The sequence below is a fragment of the Daucus carota genome, chromosome 9 (assembly GCF_001625215.2).
Source record: "Daucus carota subsp. sativus chromosome 9, DH1 v3.0, whole genome shotgun sequence".
Taxonomy (NCBI): Eukaryota; Viridiplantae; Streptophyta; class Magnoliopsida; order Apiales; family Apiaceae; genus Daucus; species Daucus carota.
This window is the reverse complement of record NC_030389.2, coordinates 30,339,729-30,360,205: the sequence shown is the minus strand read 5'-3', so window position 1 is coordinate 30,360,205 and position 20,477 is coordinate 30,339,729. Positions and strand designations below refer to the sequence as shown.

At 33.1% G+C, this 20,477-nt stretch overlaps 1 protein-coding gene across 4 annotated transcripts; it reads left to right on the top strand.

Moving 5' to 3' along the window:
* Nucleotides 1-2,461: 2,461 nt before the first annotated feature.
* On the top strand, nucleotides 2,462-16,671 carry LOC108200424 (putative pentatricopeptide repeat-containing protein At5g08490). 4 transcript variants are annotated; one of them, XM_064084828.1, is made up of 4 exons: nucleotides 2,462-2,620; nucleotides 3,235-5,688; nucleotides 6,202-6,262; nucleotides 16,511-16,671. In XM_064084828.1, the coding sequence occupies exons 2-4, from the start codon at nucleotides 3,240-3,242 to the stop codon at nucleotides 16,560-16,562; spliced, it is 2,562 nt and encodes an 853-aa protein (XP_063940898.1). In that variant the 5' UTR covers nucleotides 2,462-2,620; nucleotides 3,235-3,239; the 3' UTR covers nucleotides 16,563-16,671. The 4 variants fall into 4 exon arrangements, with proteins under 4 accessions (XP_063940898.1, XP_017224052.2, XP_017224051.2 ...); XM_017368563.2 differs by lacking the exon at nucleotides 16,511-16,671 and adding an exon at nucleotides 6,482-6,748; XM_017368564.2 differs by lacking the exon at nucleotides 2,462-2,620 and having other exon boundaries at nucleotides 3,241-3,380; nucleotides 3,482-5,688; nucleotides 16,511-16,667.
* The last annotated feature ends 3,806 nt before the right edge of the window (nucleotides 16,672-20,477 follow it).

Here is a 20,477-nt window from a genome sequence, read left to right as displayed (position 1 = left end):
TATTCAAAAACCAAGTCCAACTTCACAAAAACACCCAAACTCGAAACACAAAACCCAAAAAACATATGAAAATCCCAAAACCAAAATATCCTTGCAAACACAATCGATCATAAAAGCAAATACAAAATCGAAGCATACACAGCAAAGACGCAACGATATAAGCAACAAAACGCAAGAGCTTCACAAACATTACATGCATAAATCTCAACAAAAAACTCCGAAATATAGAAAATCGAGAAGAATAATCGAGCTTACTTGAAAAGACGAGCGGGAGGAAGATGAAGAAGCACGACGGCACTCGAAATCCAGGCACGCAAGCAAGCGGTTTTCGAAGAAGACAGCAAAATACAACAGAATAAAAGCAAGAAATGAAAATGAAAGAGTGAAAACAGTGACTTATATTTATAGCCACAACACTAGGCCACGTGGCTACTTTCTATTGGTCATACGGCAGTTATTACAACCGTTTCATCATTACCCTTCCTCAAAAGCCGCGCCTGTTCAAGTTTCGAAATAAAGAAACAGTTGTGAATAAAAACCCCTCGGAATTCCTTTGGAAGAGTAATCGATTCATCTCCTACGGACCCGGACACCATCTCTTTCACCTGGATCCACATGACAAACAAGGCAAGACAAAAGACTGCAACCACTACCCGAGTCCAGGGCAAAGCACAAACCCCTACCCGGGTCTACCTAAGCAGGGAGGCATCAGCAAAACTTCTACCCTTACCCGGATCTATCCGGACAGGGGGGCAAACGCAAAACATCTACCCTCACCCGGATCCACTCGGCCAAAGGAGCAAAAGCGAAAACTCCACTCTACTCCCTCACATAGAGGATCTATGAAAGGGAGTGGGGGGCAAATGATATGGTGTAACCCGGGCAGATGGGCCCGGGCTTAAGCAAGGACCCTGATCCCCGGGAAGCCGCCAGGTACATCATACAATCTATCAACCCTACCCGGATGCACCACCCGGGTAGAGATGGCAATTTGTACCGAACCGATGGATACCCGATCCGTACCGACCCGATTGGGTTTTACCGAACCCGAATATTTAGGGTTTGGGTTCGGGTTTGGGTTTAATTTTTAAACCCGGACTATTTTCGGGTCGGGTTCGGGTTTATGGCATACCGTTTCGAACCCGACCCGAAAACCCGAAACCCGTTTCAAACCGAACCCGAACTCAAACCCGACCCGAAACCCGTATGTATATATTAATATTAATATATTAATATAAATATACATATATTAGTAGTAATACTAATCTGTACATACCTGATACGAGTTTATCAGCGATTCAGTGGCAGACGGCAATGCGGCAATTCAGCCACGGACCAGTGAGGCAATACAAGCGCCATTCATTTCTCTAGTTTGGCACATTGATTCTTATCTACGAGCAGGCTCACTTTTTGCTCTTAAAATGGAAATAGAAGCATAAGTAGCACTTGAAGCTAAAAGAAATGCAAACTCCGGACACTATATAGTAAAATGCAGATCTGTGAATTCAAAACCACTGTATTTTTGAATTTTCATCTTTACTAAACAATCATGTATTTCGGGTTTCGGGTTAACCCGAACCCGAATAAAACCCGACGGGTTCGGGTTCGGGTTTACATAGTTCGGGTTTTTCGGGTTCGGGTTCGGGTTTACTATATAAAATCGGGTTCGGGTTTGGTTTTTACAAAACCCGTATCGACCGACCCGTTTGTCATCCCTACACCCGGGTAGGGTCCCGAACCCGGACATTACCCGAACACACTCCTCAACCGGGGTCCCTATATGTACCAGCCGACACTTGCTGCACAAGGCACAGACTGACACGATAAAGACAAACATAACGGTCAACCACTGGCGAGAGAGACAAGTCAGGGAACATTCCAAAATACTACTCCTACGCTGACACCTGGACACGTGTAGGAGATCAAACCCCTACACGTGTAGGACCAGGATCCAGGTACGCACCCTTAAACCCTAATCCTTGGCCTATAAATAGACCAAGGACCAAGAGTTTAAGGGTTACTGACTTCTCTTTACACTCATTCTTTGCACACACTCAAGCACTCAGTTTAAATACAAGCACATACAGCCACCATACAGCCATCACACAGCCACCAAACACCACCTCCACCCACCACATATAGGTAGCTTATTTCCTGTTCATCTATTCCGATACCTGCACTCATTCTCACGCCGGAGGCGCCGCGGGGCTCAAACCCCCCTCCGATGTTGTTTTGCAGACACCCGACCAGCAGCTACACCGCAAGACACCAGTGCACGGCGGAGGAGTTACCGGAACGGGATATGGAGTTATCAGCCCGCAAAGGTTGGTTCAGTCGGTTAAAAGAGGGGACTTGTTTGCAGGTTCGATTTTCGAAAGGAGCAGAATTTGTGATTACTGATTAGAGGCTGTCGCTTAATTACGTAAAAAAAATTATGAAAAATAGTATTGAAAAATATTGAACATATGTAAGAAGGATATAGTCGATCCGACCCATTCTCGATCTCGACCCGCCCACTAGCTATGAACACCCTTTCTTAGCTTCCAACTCCCGGAGCCTGCCGGCGACTGCTCGGATAAACAACTTCCGGCACCGCATCTCAAATTGATCAATTTTACAGGTATTAATGTTCCAATTTGTACTTAAATATTGCAGTTTCTTCACTTGTATGTGCTCAATCATTTCTGATGATAATTAGTAACTTTATGCTTGTATTTAATTCATAATACTAGGTCAAGAAATTTGGTTAAGAAATGCTTATTCTTTACGTATATGTGTGTGCCTATGTGTTATAAATTTGTGTTCAACAGTCCATTTCACTTAAGGGGTCAATTTGATCATAGGTTTTTAAGCTAGTTAAAGGCAATGAATTTCGAAGACGATAACGAACTAGAATCTCATTCCCATTCCCGTTAAGAGGGTCGATATCTCGCGATGTAAAGAACTGCTAATTTGTCCTAACATTCTACTATGTAGCACTATTGTAATTAGCATTTCTCGCTAGCTCTTCAAGGAAGGCTGTGCGTGCAAATATTTTGAATCGGCTTTCTGTATTCTCTATATACTCGTTAGTTTCTCAGCTTAATTTGGACTTCTTTTGTATTCTAGTTTAATATGTGAATGAACTCGCTTTTGGTGACACCTGCTTTTAGTAGGGACTGCTATTATGTCCTAGTGAATCATGTTTGTTTTTTACTGACAACATGTTTATAACAATGGTAATGTCGGTTGTAGGCACAATGAATGATGGTTTCTTCCTTCTACGCCAGAAGATACGATATTCAGCTGGGTATAATTCAGATCATCATACCCTTGCTACCATGCTTAAGTCATGTGCTGCTATTTCAGACATTAAACTAGGCAAAACCCTTCACAGTCAGGTTGTTAAGCTAGGTCATAATTCCTGCCAGTTTGTTTGCAAGGCGATTCTTAACATGTATGCTAAATGTAATATTTTTGATGACTGCCTAAAACTGTTCAGGCAAAATAGCAGCAATGACGCAATCACATGGAACATTGTTTTATCTGGGTTTTCAGGGTCCCGGATCCATGACAGTGAGGTGATGAAATTATTTAACAAAATGCATACTGCTGAGGACCCTAAACCGACCTCTGTCACTATTGCTATCATTCTTCCTGTCTGCGCTCGTGCAAGAGCTTTGGGTGCAGGGAGGAGTGTACACTCATATGCAATAAAAACTGGATTAGAATCTGATACTTTGGTAGGAAATTCGCTGGTCTCTATGTATGCCAAATCTGGTCTTATCTGTGATGATGCAAATGCTATGTTTCGTATGATCACTGAAAAAGATGTTGTTTCATGGAATGCTATGATTGCAGGGTTTGCAGAAAACAAGTTCACCGGAGAGGCATTCAGACTGTTCTGTTGGATGCTTAAAGATTCGGCAGTACCAAATTATGCAACTATTGCAAATATTCTTCCTGTTTGTGCTGGTTTAGAAGAGAATGCTGCTCATCGTTTTGGAAAAGAAATTCATAGTTATGTGTTACATAGGCCAGATTTGATGGATAATATATCTGTAACCAATGCTTTGATGGGTTTTTACTCAAGAATTCGACGAATGAATGAAGTCGAATACCTTTTTGCAAGAATGAAATCAAGAGATTCGGTCTCATGGAATTCAGTTATTGCTGGATATTGCTCAAATGGAGAGTCAATGAAAGCACTCAAGTTGTTTCATGATTTTGTGTCTGTTGCTGCATTGAAACCTGACCATGTAACTCTAGTTAGCATTCTACCTGCATGTTCCCATTTATGTAACTTGAAGGCGGGGCAGCAGATTCATGGCTATATCGTACGGCATCCTGGTCTGATTGAGGATACGGCAGTTGAAAACGCCCTAATTTCCTTTTATGCAAAATGTAATGACATTAAAGCTGCATATAGGATATTTTTATTGATTAGAAAGAGGGACTTGATATCTTGGAATAGCATACTCGACGCCTTTGCAGAAAGTGGGTTTGATACTGACTTTGTGAACATGTTAAAATGGATGTTTAGGGAAGGGATAAAGCCAGATTCTGTTACTCTCATAAGTACAGTACAGTTTTCCGCTACTCTTTCCAGAGTTGGTACAGTTAAAGAAGCTCATGCTTACGCAATAAAAGCTCACATTTTACTCGGTACTACAGAACTGAAGCTTAGGAATGCACTAATTGATGCATATGGTAAATGTGGCAATATGTTGTATGCGTCAACTCTGTTTGAAAGTTTATCTGAGAATCGAAATGTGGTCACTTGCAATTCAATGATCTCCGGGTACGTGAATTGTGGTTTACATGACAATGCAAACATGATATTCACAACTATGTCTGAAAGAGATTTGACCACCTGGAATCTGATGGTTCGAGTATACACTGAAAATGATCATCATGGTCAAGCACTCTCCCTGTTTTTCGAATTACAAAATAATGGATTAAAGCCTGATGCCTTAACTGTTATGAGCATCCTTCCTGTTTGTTCTCAAATTGCATCAGTTCACTTGTTAAAGCAATGCCATGGATATGTTGTTCGGGCTTGTTTTGATGATGCTTGCGTGCTGGGCACTCTTATAGATCTATATTCAAAATGTGGAAGTATAGGTAGTGCACATAATCTTTTCAAGTCTGCTTTTATGAAAGACCTAGTTATGTTTACTGCTATGGTTGGAGGATATGCCATGCACGGTATGGGATCTAAAGCTTTAGGAGTATACTTTAACATGCTCGAGTTGGGCATAGAGCCAGATCATGTTATTATAACCACAATATTATCTGCTTGCAGCCATGCCGGCCTTTTAAATGAAGGGTTGAAAATTTTTGATTCAATAGATAAGCTGCATAGGCTTGAACCGACAATGGAGCAGTATGGTTGTGTGGTAGATCTCCTTGCTCGAGCAGGTCGAGTAAATGACGCATATTCTTTTGTCACTAGCATGCCAGTTGAAGCCAATGCTAATATATGGGGAGCATTATTAGGCGCTTGCAGAAATCACCATGAAGTGGAAATAGGATGTGATGTGGCAGACCGTCTTTTTTCGATGGAAGCTAACAACATCGGGAACTATGTAGTGATGTCAAACTTATATGCTGCAAATGCTCGATGGGATGGCGTGGCGGAGACAAGGAAGCTAATGAAGACTAGAGAATTGAAAAAATCTGCTGGAAGCAGCTGGATTGAAGTGGAAGGTAGGAATAATGTATTTATAGCTGGAGATACTTCTCACCCATATAGAAATAATATCTATAGCACTTTATTAAATTTGGACACACATATAAGAGAACGATTCAAGCTTTAAGTTGCTCTGTAGTTTGATGGTATAGCATAAACTTTTTGGCAAAGGAATATACAATATATGGTTAATATGCAACATTATGATGGGAAGGAATGAATGGATGATGATTATGAATGATAACATGTGATAAAGATATTGAAGAATAAGGCGAACGGACAACCTTTATCTTAAGAATAGGTATAATTCTGTGTAAATTGAGTATGCGATGCTGAGACAGAAAATATATGTAAAACAGGCATGGAAATTAGATTTCAACTTTTATGTTAATGGATATTATATATGTAAAACAGGCATGGAAAATAGATTTCAAGTTTTATGTTAATGGACATTCAGATGATGCTCTCGTCAGTTGTTTATGCCAAGCTTTCTTATAACGATTTGATTTGATATCTTGGTCCTTGTGAAGGAAGAAATCCTGGGTATCATGGCAAGTCTGTGGAAGCAATTCTCTCACCACTGAGCATGAGGTAAATACTCCGAGTTGGAGTTTGTTCAAGTTTTAATGATTTGTTTTACATTAATTTTTGTTTTTACTTTCCTTATTTTTAAAAAAATTATATTATATTCATATCTTTTTTTTTTTTTAATTATGAGTTTGTTGACTCTTTCCTCTACGTTTTAGATAGTTTTAATATTTTCTTGTTTGTATGAACTTATTATGCTTTTTTTTTATTGTATTTTTTCAGGATAGAGAGTGGATGAAAAAATGATAACGGGACCTCTTATGGGTGTTTTTATTGAACATTAAAGTTTTATCGTTTAAGTGTACTCGGTCATCTCTTCATGTCATGTCCGAGGATTAGATGGTAAATTTTATTGAACGAAAGGAATTCTGGCAGCGGCTATTGTACTTCGATACAATTTCTTATACGCGAAAGTATCTTGTGACAAAAAAAAAAGTTTTGGATACACCTATGTAGATACACCGGCATTGCCCAAAGCTCTTTGAAATAGGCTTGTCAACGAATTATATTCAAATCGGATCAATTTAAATCCATATCCATTTATTTTATCGGATTCAAATTCGGATCGGAGCGGGATCGGATTTTTGACAGGCCGGTCCATACCCAGATCACTGATCACGGATCGGATATTCGGATCCATTTAACCTTTTTTTGATTGTTTTGACTTAAATTTGATAGTCTTTTGAAAAAATCATGATGGTAATTCTTCGAGTTCAGGAAGGACAAGATTAAATGAGAAACCATGATGTGAGGAAAAATCACAAATTAAGTTAGTAAGAAAAATAGACTATATGGTACAATTTCCAGGAAGTAGTACTAGCTACTGCAACTTTACAACTTATGCATAATAGTTAATTAAATGATTAATCAAACACAGTCATAATTCAGGTGTCACATAAATAGTATGCGGAGATTACTATAATTAAAAATAACTACTATAGTTAAAATACTTTTATAATATATATATATACATATTATATAGGCTCATGATCAAATACAAACCACCCTCAAAATAAAAACCGAAAACCTCTCCCTTTATACACCCAACAACTTCACTTTATCTCCTTCATCAACCTCACTTCATCTCTCTCCTCTCCCTCCACCTCTATTATCACATCTCTACCCACACACTCCTACCAACATTGTCACCCATGTCATTGTTTCCGCTTTCACCATCATCATCACCACCTCAACCACCTGCTGTTGATATGTATACAAAAATCGTTGATATTCTGATATACTATTTAGTGATATCAGCTATACATATTAGTGATATTAGCTTTAGAAATTAGTGATATTTGTAAAAGTCTCCACAACTTTATGTCAACTTCCAGATTTGTTCTTGTTTGTTGATTCTGGTGGTGGTGGACATGGAGGGGGCGGGGACATGGAGGATGCGGGGGTGGGGGGTTGAGATGGTGGAGGTGGAGTTATGATGGTGGTAGGGGCTGAGATAGCGCGTAGATGAAGGTGGTTGTGTCGAGGTGGAGGTGATGATGGCTGAGGTCGAGATGAAGGTGGTGGAAGAGGTGGAGGTGGAGTGGACGTTGGTGGTGGAGACGGTGGAGGAGGAACGGAGGGATGGTGGACATGAACGGGGGCGACAGGAGCCGACAAATGTGGAGGGAGCGGCGAACCTGGTGTTGCCGGAAGTGGAGGCGTCGCCGGAGAAAATGGAGGTGGAGGTGGTGTTGTTAAAAGATTTAGTGCTATAGTGTGTTTAGTGATATTGCAGCTGGTTGTAGAATAAGATGGTTTGTACTGGAGTAGTACTATATACTAGCATTTTACCCGTGCTACGCATCGAATGGTTATTTTTATAAAATAAAAATAAGTTTGTATACTTACAAATTCAAGTACATATTGTTTTATCATTTATATAATTTTATTACATAATATAGGTATAAATTTTTTAAGAAAATAATATTATTTCTTAAATACTCTGCTTAACACCCTCATATTATATGAAATGAAATAATCATATTTTCTTTTCAATCAAATATTATATAAAGATCGACTATCGTTTAGAGATCATGGAATGCGAATGCAATCCCTGCTCACGGTTTCGGATCCAAAATCTGAATTATCTCAATTTCATACTGAATCCTGAATTTGCACCGATGTTGATCTAAACTAATTTGTTTTTATAATATGAGATATTGAAAACTAATAAGAGAATAAAAAATGTACATATAAAATTATATTATCGTCAACAATTATGTAATATTTATGTATGAATTTTTTTTATAGTATACATAGGATTAGGGAGGCAGTTAGTAAACAGGGAAGGGAGCGGGGCGAGTAATTTCAGGGCCATACATTTTTTCAATTTTACGTATTAAATAAAGTAATGTCAGATTAAGGTCGATCGGGTCGGGTGGATTCATCCCCTGATATCAGTCATTATTATTATAATATATAATTTAATTAATTTGTACGCAAAAATTCACTTATATCCTCATGATTAGTCTTCGTTGCCATAGTTTAGAAAATTTGTATGCACTTAACTTATTTACGAAGTAATATAAATTATTAAATTCAATGAAGCATGCCTTAAAAGTATAAATTTGTAACAAAATCACTGATGTAAATAAGATTTTATGGATTTAAAAAGATAAATATATTTTATTTTTATATCTATTTTAATCACGAACATAATGAAAATTTTGTCCTAGTAAATTGTAAAGCCATTGTGAGATTTCTATATTGATCGTTCTGTATGTTAACTTGTGTTTATTTTATATTATTTCTCTCATTATAATTATAAATTTTCACTTATAAAAACAATGTTTATATTAGAGGGTGAATATCCAATATAACTCATTTTTTGCGCATATTGTCCATAATGATCACCCACACTAAAATGGACCAAAATAACCACAAAGAGTCGCATTTTCTGAATGCGAATACTGAGTGCGGATCTAGTTAATGCGCATGCTTTGACTGATTTTGTGCATGAGCATCAATCGTGTGTGAGGATTAAACTAAATTTTAAATCTGCTTGCAAGTTACGCATGTATAGTATGCGTGACCAACAAACACGCATAGTCAGAATGCGTGTCATTTTTTTTTGTTCCCTTTTGAAAACACATATATGGTCATACATACATCATCACGGAGTCCAAAGCTATTTTGGATATGAAGAAATATGAATGGGTTGTCTTTATTTGGATCAGAAGTACTCCGTAGTGGTTAAATCACTTGATTCATATACACGCATCCTTTGAATGCGCCACTGATTGGTTAAAAGAGGCATAAAAAAGGCATCAAACTCGACGTTTGTTATTTTGGGCATGCATTACATAAATATTAGTTATTTAGGACATTTTCACTATATTAGATGAGTATGAATTTAATTTTATAAAATATGAAATATTTAATTTTATATCATATAATACTCAAAAGACCATGTATGTCACGTAATACATGTTAATATTTTAACCACCGCAATAAATTAGAAATATTGTTTAGTCATATAAAAATTTATGGGTGGACTCGTATAAAATTATTTTAACCACCGCAACAAATTAGAAATATTTTATATTTAATTTTATATTATATAATACTCAAAAAACCATGTATGTCACGTAATACATGTTAATATTTTAACCACCGCAACAAATTAGAAATATTGTTTAGTCATATGAAAATTTATGGGTGGACTTATATAAAATTATTTTAATTTTAACAATATTGTAATATTTATGTATAAATTTTTTATAATATATATATATGAATACTGGGGAGCCAGTTAGTGAATGGGGACGCGAGCGGGCGAGTAATTTCAAGGTCATAATGTTTTTTAATTTCCCTATTGAATAAAGTAATATTGGGTTAAGGTCGATCGGATTGGGTGGATACATGCCTAATATCAGTCATTATTATTATATTATATAATTTAATTAATTTATACGCATATTCATTTAAATTGCATAATTTTCTTTATAACCATATTTCTGATAATTTGTATGCACTTAACTTATTTATGAAATAATAAAAATTATTAAATTCAATCGAGTATGCCGTAAAAGTGTATATCTTGTAAAAATTCACTTATGTCAATAAATTTTATGGATTTAATAAAAAATTTGTCTTAGTAAATTATAAAATCACTGTGAGGTTTATGAAAACGGGTCATTCCGGATGCTAACTTGTATTTATCCTATATTATAATACCTGAGTCTACCCAGGTATGCAGTTAACCAATCACATTATAATTATATATTTATAATTATAAAAACGATGTTTATATTGGCTAAGTGTGAATTTAATTTTCTAAAATAGTAAATATCTAATTTTATATATCATATAATACTCGAAAGACCATTCACGTCATGTAACATGTTAATATTTTATCCACCGCAACAGAAGGATACTGTTTTTCTTTGCCATCAAGTAAATAAAAAGTTCGTTCTAATCTGTAGGGTGTGGAGACTCGTATAATTTTAAAAAAGATTTATCAAATTGATCTAAAAATATAAATATTGATTATTTATATAAAAAATTTCAGGATGGACTCTGATTTGTTCTAAAATTATCTAAAGTTAACGAATGAATATCATTGGCATAAAATAAGGAATGATATATTGGTACTAAATTAATTCCTCTTTTTTTATTGGTTAACATCCTAAATAATTTATTTTTTCATAAATTGAATTGAATTGAAATTAATTACTTAAAGTAAATCTCAAATTCTATTATTATCAAATTAGATTATTTTTAATTAGATAATGAAAAGGAGTCTAATTAGTTTAGGTATAATCAGATAATGAAAAGGAGCTGATTAATTATAAGGTAAAGAGTTTCTACCTAGCGTGGTAGAAAATTTTCTACCCTAACAACCAAGTGCTACGTCGTTTCATTAGTATCCCAGGTTGTAAATAGCTGTTTTAACGTTGAAAGTATCATTAAATTTTTACAACTTAGAAATCCCCAAAATTTGAGATACATGGGTGAGGAAAAAGATCAAACACCTTATAGTTAGAGAACAAATTATACCGCATTTTCCGATTCAACCACAAATTTGTCCAATTATTTGTCATAAACATCAGCGCTTTTGCAAATTTTCACCTCTTTCCCTTGATGAGATAAAAATAGCTGGGACAAAATTTGTAAGTGAGCTCATTGACTATACATCATTACCACCAATTTTTTAAACGATTATAACAAAGAAAAATATATGTACACATGCACAATAAACTTGATTTGCAATAGAGATGAAGAAGATCATTAGATTCACACAAACACATGAAATCTGAAAGAAAGCATAGGTTAGTCCCACTGGACCATGACGTTGTATTTAATGAATTTCTAATTTTACTATCAAACGACGTAGTATTAGCATGCTAGGGTAGAAAATTTTCTACCATGCTAGGCAGAAACTCTTTACCCTTAATTATATTGTATAATAAAAAATTGTATTGATTAACTCATGATTAACTTCTATGTGGTTAATATTTTGGATAAAATTTAATAGAAGAAAAGTTGGATGATGAATAATATTAGTGCTAAAATAATTCATTTTTTTGTGATTGGTTAACTGCATAAGGTGGTTGAAAGAAAGTTGAAGAATTGATATGATTGGTCTAAAATTTAGGAATGACCTCTGATTAGTCCTAAAATAATTCTTCTTTTTTGATTGGTTAACTGCATTTAAGATGTACTCTGATTTGTTTTAAAATTATTCAAAGTTAACGGATAAATATCATTGGCCTAAAATAAGGAATGATATATTGGTACTAAATTAATTCCTCTTTTTTTTATTGGTTAACATCCTAAAATAATTTATTTTTTCATAAATTGAATTGAATTAAATTACTTAAAGTAAATCTCAAATTCTATTATTATCTAATTAGATTATTTTTAATTAGATAATGAAAAGGAGTCTAATTAGTTGAGTTATAATCTGATAATGAAAAGGAGTTGATTAATTATATTGTATAATAAAAAATTGTATTAATTAACTCATGATTAACTTGTGTGTGGTTAATATTTTGGATAAAATTTAATAGAAGAAAAGTTGGATGATGAATAATATTAGTGCTAAAATAATTCTTTTTTTTTCTGATTGGTTAACTGCATAAGGTGGTTGAAAGAAAGTTGAAGAATAAATATGATTGGTCTAAAATCCAGCAATGACGTCTGATTGGTCCTAAAATAATTCCTATTTTCTGATTGGTTAACTGCATATAGTGGTAGAAGGAAAGTTGTAGAAGAAAAGTTGGATGATGAATAATATTAGTGCTAAAATAATTCTTTTTTTTTTCTGATTTCCTAAAATAATTCTTTCTTTTTTGATTGGTTAACTGCATTTCAGGATGGACTCTGATTTGTTTTAAAATTATCTAAAGTTAACGGATAAATATCATTGCCCTAAAATAAGGAATGATATATTGGTACTAAAGTAATTCCTCTTTTTTTATTGGTTAACATCCTAAAATAATTTATATTTTCATAAATTGAATTGAATTAAATTAAATTACTTAAAGTAAATCTCAAATTCTATTATTATCTAATTAGATTATTTTTAATTAGATAATGAAAAGGAGTCTAATTAGCTGAGTTATAAATAAAATCTCAAATTCTATTATTATCTAATTAGATTATTTTTAATTAGATAATGAAAAGGAATCTAATTAGCTGAGTTATAAATAAAATTTAATAGAAGAAAAGTTGGATGATGAATAATATTAGTGCTAAAATAATTCTTTTTTTCTGATTGGTTAACTGCACAAGGTGGTTGAAAGAAAGTTGAAGAATGAATATGATTGGTCTAAAATTTAGGAATGACTTCTGATTGGTCCCAAAATAATTCTTCTTTTCTGATTGGTTAACTGCATATAGTGGTAGAAGGAAAGTTGGAGAATGAATATGATTGGTCTAAAATTTAGGAATGAACTCTGATTGGTCCTAAAATAATTCCTCTTTTCTGTTTGGTTAACTGCATACCTGGGTAGACTCAGGTATTATAATATAGGATATATATATATATATATATATATATATATATATATATATATATACTATACTATTAAAGCCGAAACATTAAAAGTTTGGTCGGTCGGTACTTGGGCCGAATTTTGGGCCGAATCATGGGCCTATCTATTAAAAATCAAGTATCTTTTTAACCCAAACATATTATCTTTTCTATATTTTCTAACCAAAACGACTCAATCTTTTGAGCAACATATACTTTTTTTTAACTAAAACACATCATCTTTTTAAATTTTATAACTAAGACACTGATGTTCTAAAATAATACGGGCAACATAATATAAAAAGATAACATTATTATATACAATTATAAATAAATAATCGATAATATTAAAAGTTTGGTCGGTACTTGGGCCGAATTATGGGTCTATCTATACAATAAATTATCCTATTTAACCCAAACATATTATCTTTTTTCTATATTTTCTAACTAAAACGACTCAATCCTCTAAATTAACATTGAGCAACATATCAATTACTTTTTTTTAACTTTCACATCATCTTTTTGAATTGGTATTTGACATTACGGACCTCCTTAATTTATAAATGTCCTAATGATTTTTATTATTATCTATTTAGCAAAATTGTGAAAATATTAAAAAAAATTGTTGTAAGCTATTATTATACGATTCAAACTGAAATATTAAACGTTTGGCCGGTCGGTCGATATGTGGGCCGAGATACGGGTCTATTTATATAACCAATTATTCTTTTTAACTGAAATATATTATCTTTTTATATTTTCTAACTAAAAAAACTCAATTTTCTAAAATAACATCGAGCAATATAGTAATTATTTTTTTAACTAAAACATATTATAAAATTAATTATATTTATAATATACACGATAAAATAACCAATATATTAAACGCCTGTGCATTGCACGGGTTATAAGCTAGTATAAGTAATTGTTCAAATACAAACCATTAAAATACAACTAAGAGAAAATATACCTAAATGACATCACCAACCCCCTACATATCATCACCCACCCTATATGTCTCGAGATTTGTGTCCAGCATAATGATGGTAATCGGAGATGAAAAAGAAGGGAGTTGGGATAAAACTGAATTTCATGATATGTTTCTAAACTACTTCTGCACAAACAACATGATCTCAAGACAATACTCAGCCCCCAAAACTCGGCAGCAAAATGTATTATTGAAAATGAATAACAAGATTTATAATGAAGTTGTTAGAACTATGTTAAGTCAATCAAAACATCCAGTCCACTTCTTTTCAAATTGGAAAAAATCAAATTATTCGGTTATTTTTTGATAGGATTATATCTTGATCTAGTTTGGTATGTTTAGGCATTAGACTTTGCTAATTTACGATTTATTTTGATTTTTTTGTCTCATGTGCTAATATTATGGGTAATTGTGATGTTTCAAATCTTTTTGCATAAATGTCCTTTATAAAATATCTAGCAACATTTATGGTGGTCATTATTGATAATTTTAAACAGTTTGAATTTTAATTGTGCCTTGATTGATTGAGGCGTATTTGTATCATTCATAGGTGGCCAGGCATATATTTCGGCTAGTAATAACCAATTAACTATATTTTGGTTACTAAGCAAAGATGCTCCTTTAGTTGAGACTTTATTTTATTCTTTTACTTTAGAAAATACACACACACACTTTCAGAAATAATTTATTTTTGGATATATTATCCTTTATAATTATATAATGTATAAAATTTTAAATATGAACTCAGAGTATCTCCAACCATGAGAATATCTTAGCTAAAAGCTTAGTTGGCATACCAAAAATAATAATTATAGCAAACACCTTCAAAAAACGACACTCCAACCACACCCTTTGTCTATAAGTATAGTCAACCTCCTATGAATGACTATATTTGTCGATCCACTACAGGTCTGTAAGAAATTTGTAAGAATATTACACATCACTTATTACCATATTAAAGTAATAGATCTCATTTATAAAAATCTAAAATATTAATAACATACTATTATTAAATTATAACCAACCAATATAACTAATGTCATCGAAGCAAAATGTATTACAGGTTCAGCAAATTTTACATAATATACTACATGTCCAATTTAGTCAACCATTATAGATAACATCGTTGGAGATGCTCTTATGTTCTTGTTTCGTTTGTATTTTGCAGAATCCTTGGTAGAAATATTTATGGGTTCTTTTTCCTCTTAGACATTAAAGTATTATTATCTAAACGTATGAGACATCTTGCATGTATTTCTATTAAATGATAATCTTTCTTGGATGAATGAAATCTCTTGTAGCGGTTATTATATCTCGAGATACAACTAATCTACAAGTATATAGACCCTCCCTTGTAACAGCAATTGTATCTCGAGATACAACTCATCTACGAGTTCGTGGATCGTGACAAAAAAAAAAACTTTCAGTCCACTTATGAAATGAAGCATTAACACAACTTGCTACATTCAAAACATATTAAATTCATTTTTAAATAAATTTAAAATTTAATTTTAATATCAAATCTAATAAAATTAAAATCCACTATAAGTTCACATGTTTAATACAAATTAACATTTCCAAATTAGAATAAAAATCTTTAATTATCAAGATTTTATTATATATAGAAGGATATTTCTATAATCAAATCTAATAATAAAATCTAAAAGATTTTGTTTAATATCCAAAATTTAGCAAACTATTTTCATTTCAGAAATAATTATCTTAAGTATTGATGCAAATTAAACATTGAATTTTGATTTTATAGAATAAAAATCTTCAATATTCAAGATTTTACTATATATGAATAATTACTTCGCATAGATATCAAAAGATGAAATTTAAAAGATTTTAAATAATATCCAACATTAATTGAATACTTAACTACCTCGCTCCTATAAATATGATGCCACTCATTCACAACAATATACATAATATCATTTTCAAAAGCAAGTGTAGTAGATAATACAATGGCAAGAAAGAACATCTCTCTATTTACAAATCTTCTATTCATAACTTTTTTCTTCATTGGTTTGATTATGAGCAAAGGTATTCTCACCTTACTCTCCCTTCTGGTACAAGATGTATACATTTATTATATTTAAAAATATATAAGTAAGATAAAAATTATGATTGTGTATAATGATCGATCTATTGAGAATATTGTATTATATAAAAAAATCTTTCATCCATTATTTGTATATATATGTGCGCGAGCGTGTGTGTATCTAGTATATCAAAAATATTATTTTATGAAGTTATTAAAATTAATTATATTGATGTGACACAGGAATCGCAACTGCTCAACAACCGCCGCTTTTAGATTTTGGACCTTGCAGTAGCTATGGAGGTCCTGCGGGATGTAATACGTATTGCTTGGGTATCGCATATAAGGGAGGAATTTGTCAAACGGTTACTTCCGGATCTCATACAGGAGAAAATCACTGTTTTTGCAAGACCACATTATCTCGAAGAAAATATTGAACAAACAATTATATCTTTTGTTTCTCTACATGTGATAATAGATCAATACAAAGATATACACAACAAGTTTATCTAATGATTTTTTCAAGATGCGTTTTATATGTCACTCCTATTTTATATCATATTATTACTTCATAATTCAATTCTAACACTCTGTAATTTTTATTGATATCAAGTATTAATGGCAAATTATTAACTATATATAAAAATATCATTTAACACTAATAATTAAATGGACTAATACATTTTAAACAATAGTCAGGGATATATTCATATAAGGATATATAATTTTATAAATAATTAACTTTTGATAAAATCAGAATTTGTTATTCTAATTACTCAATTTTACAGAAATAAATTTGTAATACGGACCATTTATGTTGATAAATTATTTTTTTCTATCATTTTCTCGGTTGGCGTATTAATAGTTAATAGATGGTACATTTCCAATTCATATTTTATTAACATTAATAAACGAGCTTGGTAGCACTCAAATTTTAGATAATTAAATGTATTATGATTATTACCTTTTTCTTCGTCATAAAACGGTTGTATTATACCAAGATTGAAAGTTACAAATCCGGATGGACAGAGTTTCCTTCGTTCAAAAAGGTATATCATCTAACCGAAAGTATGTCAATACTCCGGATGTTTAGATAACATAACCTTTCAAATCAGAAGAGATAACCCACCAAAAAGGGCCTCGTTAAAACCCCTCAAGAGTAAAACCCCGTGGGAAAAAAACTCAAGAGGGAAAAAGAGTGCCTTACAAAAATTACACCGATTACAAAACAGACTAAAATTGATGTCTTCTTTATTCCTTTCTATCTATGTTTGTAGCTCGATTGTCTTGTACACCAAAGTTCGCGTATTCTCGGAAGCAGCCCTAATAAATAAATTCATAAAATCTTTTTCAAACATCCTGAAAATAAAACAAAACAGAATGAAATGAATATGAGCGAATTTGAAAAAAAAATAAAATAAAGACATAAACGAGCCAACATTATGGCACGTAAATGTCTCTATGGGCCAATAATGCCCCAATCATGGTCGCCATAAATGGTACTAAAAACCTTAATTTAGAATAATTAATATTCTTAATTAAGGCACAATTATCGCCAAATTTGCATCCTTTGTCTCCACCCATTTTGGATCTCTCCATCATTACCATGGATGTTATGACCTTGTTAGGCAAGAAGCTCCTACATCCATAACAATTAGCAATACCAGAACAACACAAATATATATATATATATATATATATATATATATATACACACATAAATATGAATGAATATTAATATAAAAAGAATAACGACGACGAATAAAGATTAAATCAATCAAAAGAAGTAATTCAATAGGCAGATCGTCGATTGGCTTCATCGACATCGATGGGCTCGACGATAAGAAAGCTCTGCATAACCTTGTTTCAAATGAAAATGATGAACCACATTAATCAAAGAATCATCCACCGCAATCAATACTATCAAAGTCAGGGCACCAAGGTATAACTAAAACTCTCAAACCCTCTCTTCCTTTTCTAGCCATCGTTAGAGGTTCCATCGATTTTCACCGATGAAAAACTCCGAATCAGTTAATTTCTCTTGATTTTTTCTTATTTTCTCAATAATACTCCCCAACGGATTTGTACTTGGATTTTAGATCTACTCGATTTTCAAGTTCCTTTTCTAGCCACCGTCGGAGGTTCCATCGATTTTCACCGATGAAAAACTCCGAATCAGTTAATTTCTCTTGATTTGTTCTCATTTTCTCAATAATACTCTGTTAGGTCCAATTAGACGTAGAAGGGGGGGGGGGTTGAATACGTCTAACCAATTTTCAACGATTTAATTTAATTGCGGATAATCTTTGTTTCAGTCCATGTTAAATCAATCGTAAATAAATAACTCCAGCAAGTCGGGGAATATTCTTGTATTAGAAATAATCCTCGGGTGCTACAAATTCCAACACAAGTGTCGGCTGCAGAGACTACAATCACTCTATTACAAACTCTCGATAAAACTAATATTCTAATCTTAACTCTCGAGAATGTGTATAGTGTGTGCACTTTACAAAGTGTGTAGTTGTTTTCAAATGAAAACACAAAGCTCTATTTATAGGCTTTCCAACAACTAACCATGGTTAACGAATTCGTCCTGGACGACTTATACTGACCAAAATAAATCTATCTCCACAACACATTAACTGGCGCCAATTACATATACATATATACAAGTATATATATATATATATGTATGACAGAGTTACCAGTCAAACATGGCGCCAAGGATTTGTACAATGGGAAGTCAAAACTTGCGCTTGACTTCCCAGTCAAACCTTGCGCTTAGAGATAACTACAGTGGAAGAATTACTTAGATAAAATCTAAGTAAGTAGGTCAACAGTTGCGCTGAGGATACTGGTCAAAGGTTGCGCACAAAGAGTCTTCACAGAGGACAGGACTTAGAAAAATTCTAAGTGAAAGATGCGCTTTATACCTCCCATATGTGAGGCGCCAACTTTGACTATAAGTCAAGAGTTGCGCTTAAATGAGAGAACTGTATGCACTGTACATACTTAGACGTTTTCTAAGTGTTTGAGAGGGGATGTGGCGCAAACTTTGACTTAGTCAAAGTTTGCGCTTCATCAGTATAGAGGCACCCCTTGTGATAAACACTTAGAAAAAATCTCAAGACTTCCCATTTAGCAAACGAATTAAATATACATATATATATAATTAATTGTGTTTAATTAATTAGTTGAATTATTTAAATCCAAATAATTCACAATTAATATATATATATATATATATATATATCTAATTAAGTTCCTTTGGCAATAAATCCAAGAGCAGCTCGATTAAATTGATCAATTAATCCGTTGATCGAATCCACTGAATACTTTCGTACGTCCTGACGTCCTGTGCACTGGTCTGGTTCACGAACGACTCGAACTGAAATAATTCTTTGAATCCTTTGCTTGATAATGTACTTGATCAGTCATTCCGGGTTAGATGTTGCTTCGATAAATTTGATTATAAATAATCAACTTAAATATACTGGAATCTTCTGGTCTTTGATACTTGATATTCAGGCAATCTTGATAGCAGAAACATATTGAACTTTATTCTTTACTGAGGCTTGAACATGTAAATGAACTTCTTCCAGTGTACGGATGATCGTTTCAGATATCTTGATTGTCTTTGTCTGTTCGTATCGAATCTCCAACCTGTAGATTCCTGTATAATACTTACGTATTGTTTCCTGTCTTTTGTTGTGTTGAGTTATCGTAATTACAGTTACGTTACATTATGCTTTACAATCTCCCCCTATTTGATTGTTAGAGTTCGACAAGCAAATCCTTTAAGAGGATAACTCAACTGACACAATGAAAAAGCATACTATTTTAAACAGGAAATAATACTAAGTACAGTCTGGATTATATCTTACATTTTCCAGAAATCAAAAGTAAATACAAGCAGCCATTGTTCCTCTAGCCTGAATTAATCTTTCCTTGGTTTCTTGGCTCTTGCATTAATCAGCTTCTGCTCAGCTTTCCTCTTTGCAGCTTCCTCTACTCTCTTCTGAGTAAGCTTGTTTTCAATCTCTTCAATCCTTGCTGTAATGGTACTCAGTGCCACTTGCTCCAGTGTATTCTCAGGTGGAGGTTGCTCTAGATTTTTCTTCATCTTCTCTAAAGTCTGGACATGAACCATTTTCTTCAACTTCTTAAAGGTGACATTCATCTCCATCCCTTCAATTTTCATGATGATTCT

What these genes read in the sequence shown, in the direction of transcription:
- LOC108200424 (XM_064084828.1), top strand. Translation starts at nt 3,240, where the DNA reads ATGAATGATGGTTTCTTCCTTCTACGCCAGAAGATACGATATTCAGCT. An exon ending in CAGCTGGATTGAAGTGGAAG is followed by an intron (nt 5,689 to 6,201) that starts GTAGGAATAATG and finishes GTCCTTGTGAAG; the next exon opens with GAAGAAATCCTGGGTATCAT. An exon ending in CTCTCACCACTGAGCATGAG is followed by an intron (nt 6,263 to 16,510) that starts GTAAATACTCCG and finishes GATGTGACACAG; the next exon opens with GAATCGCAACTGCTCAACAA.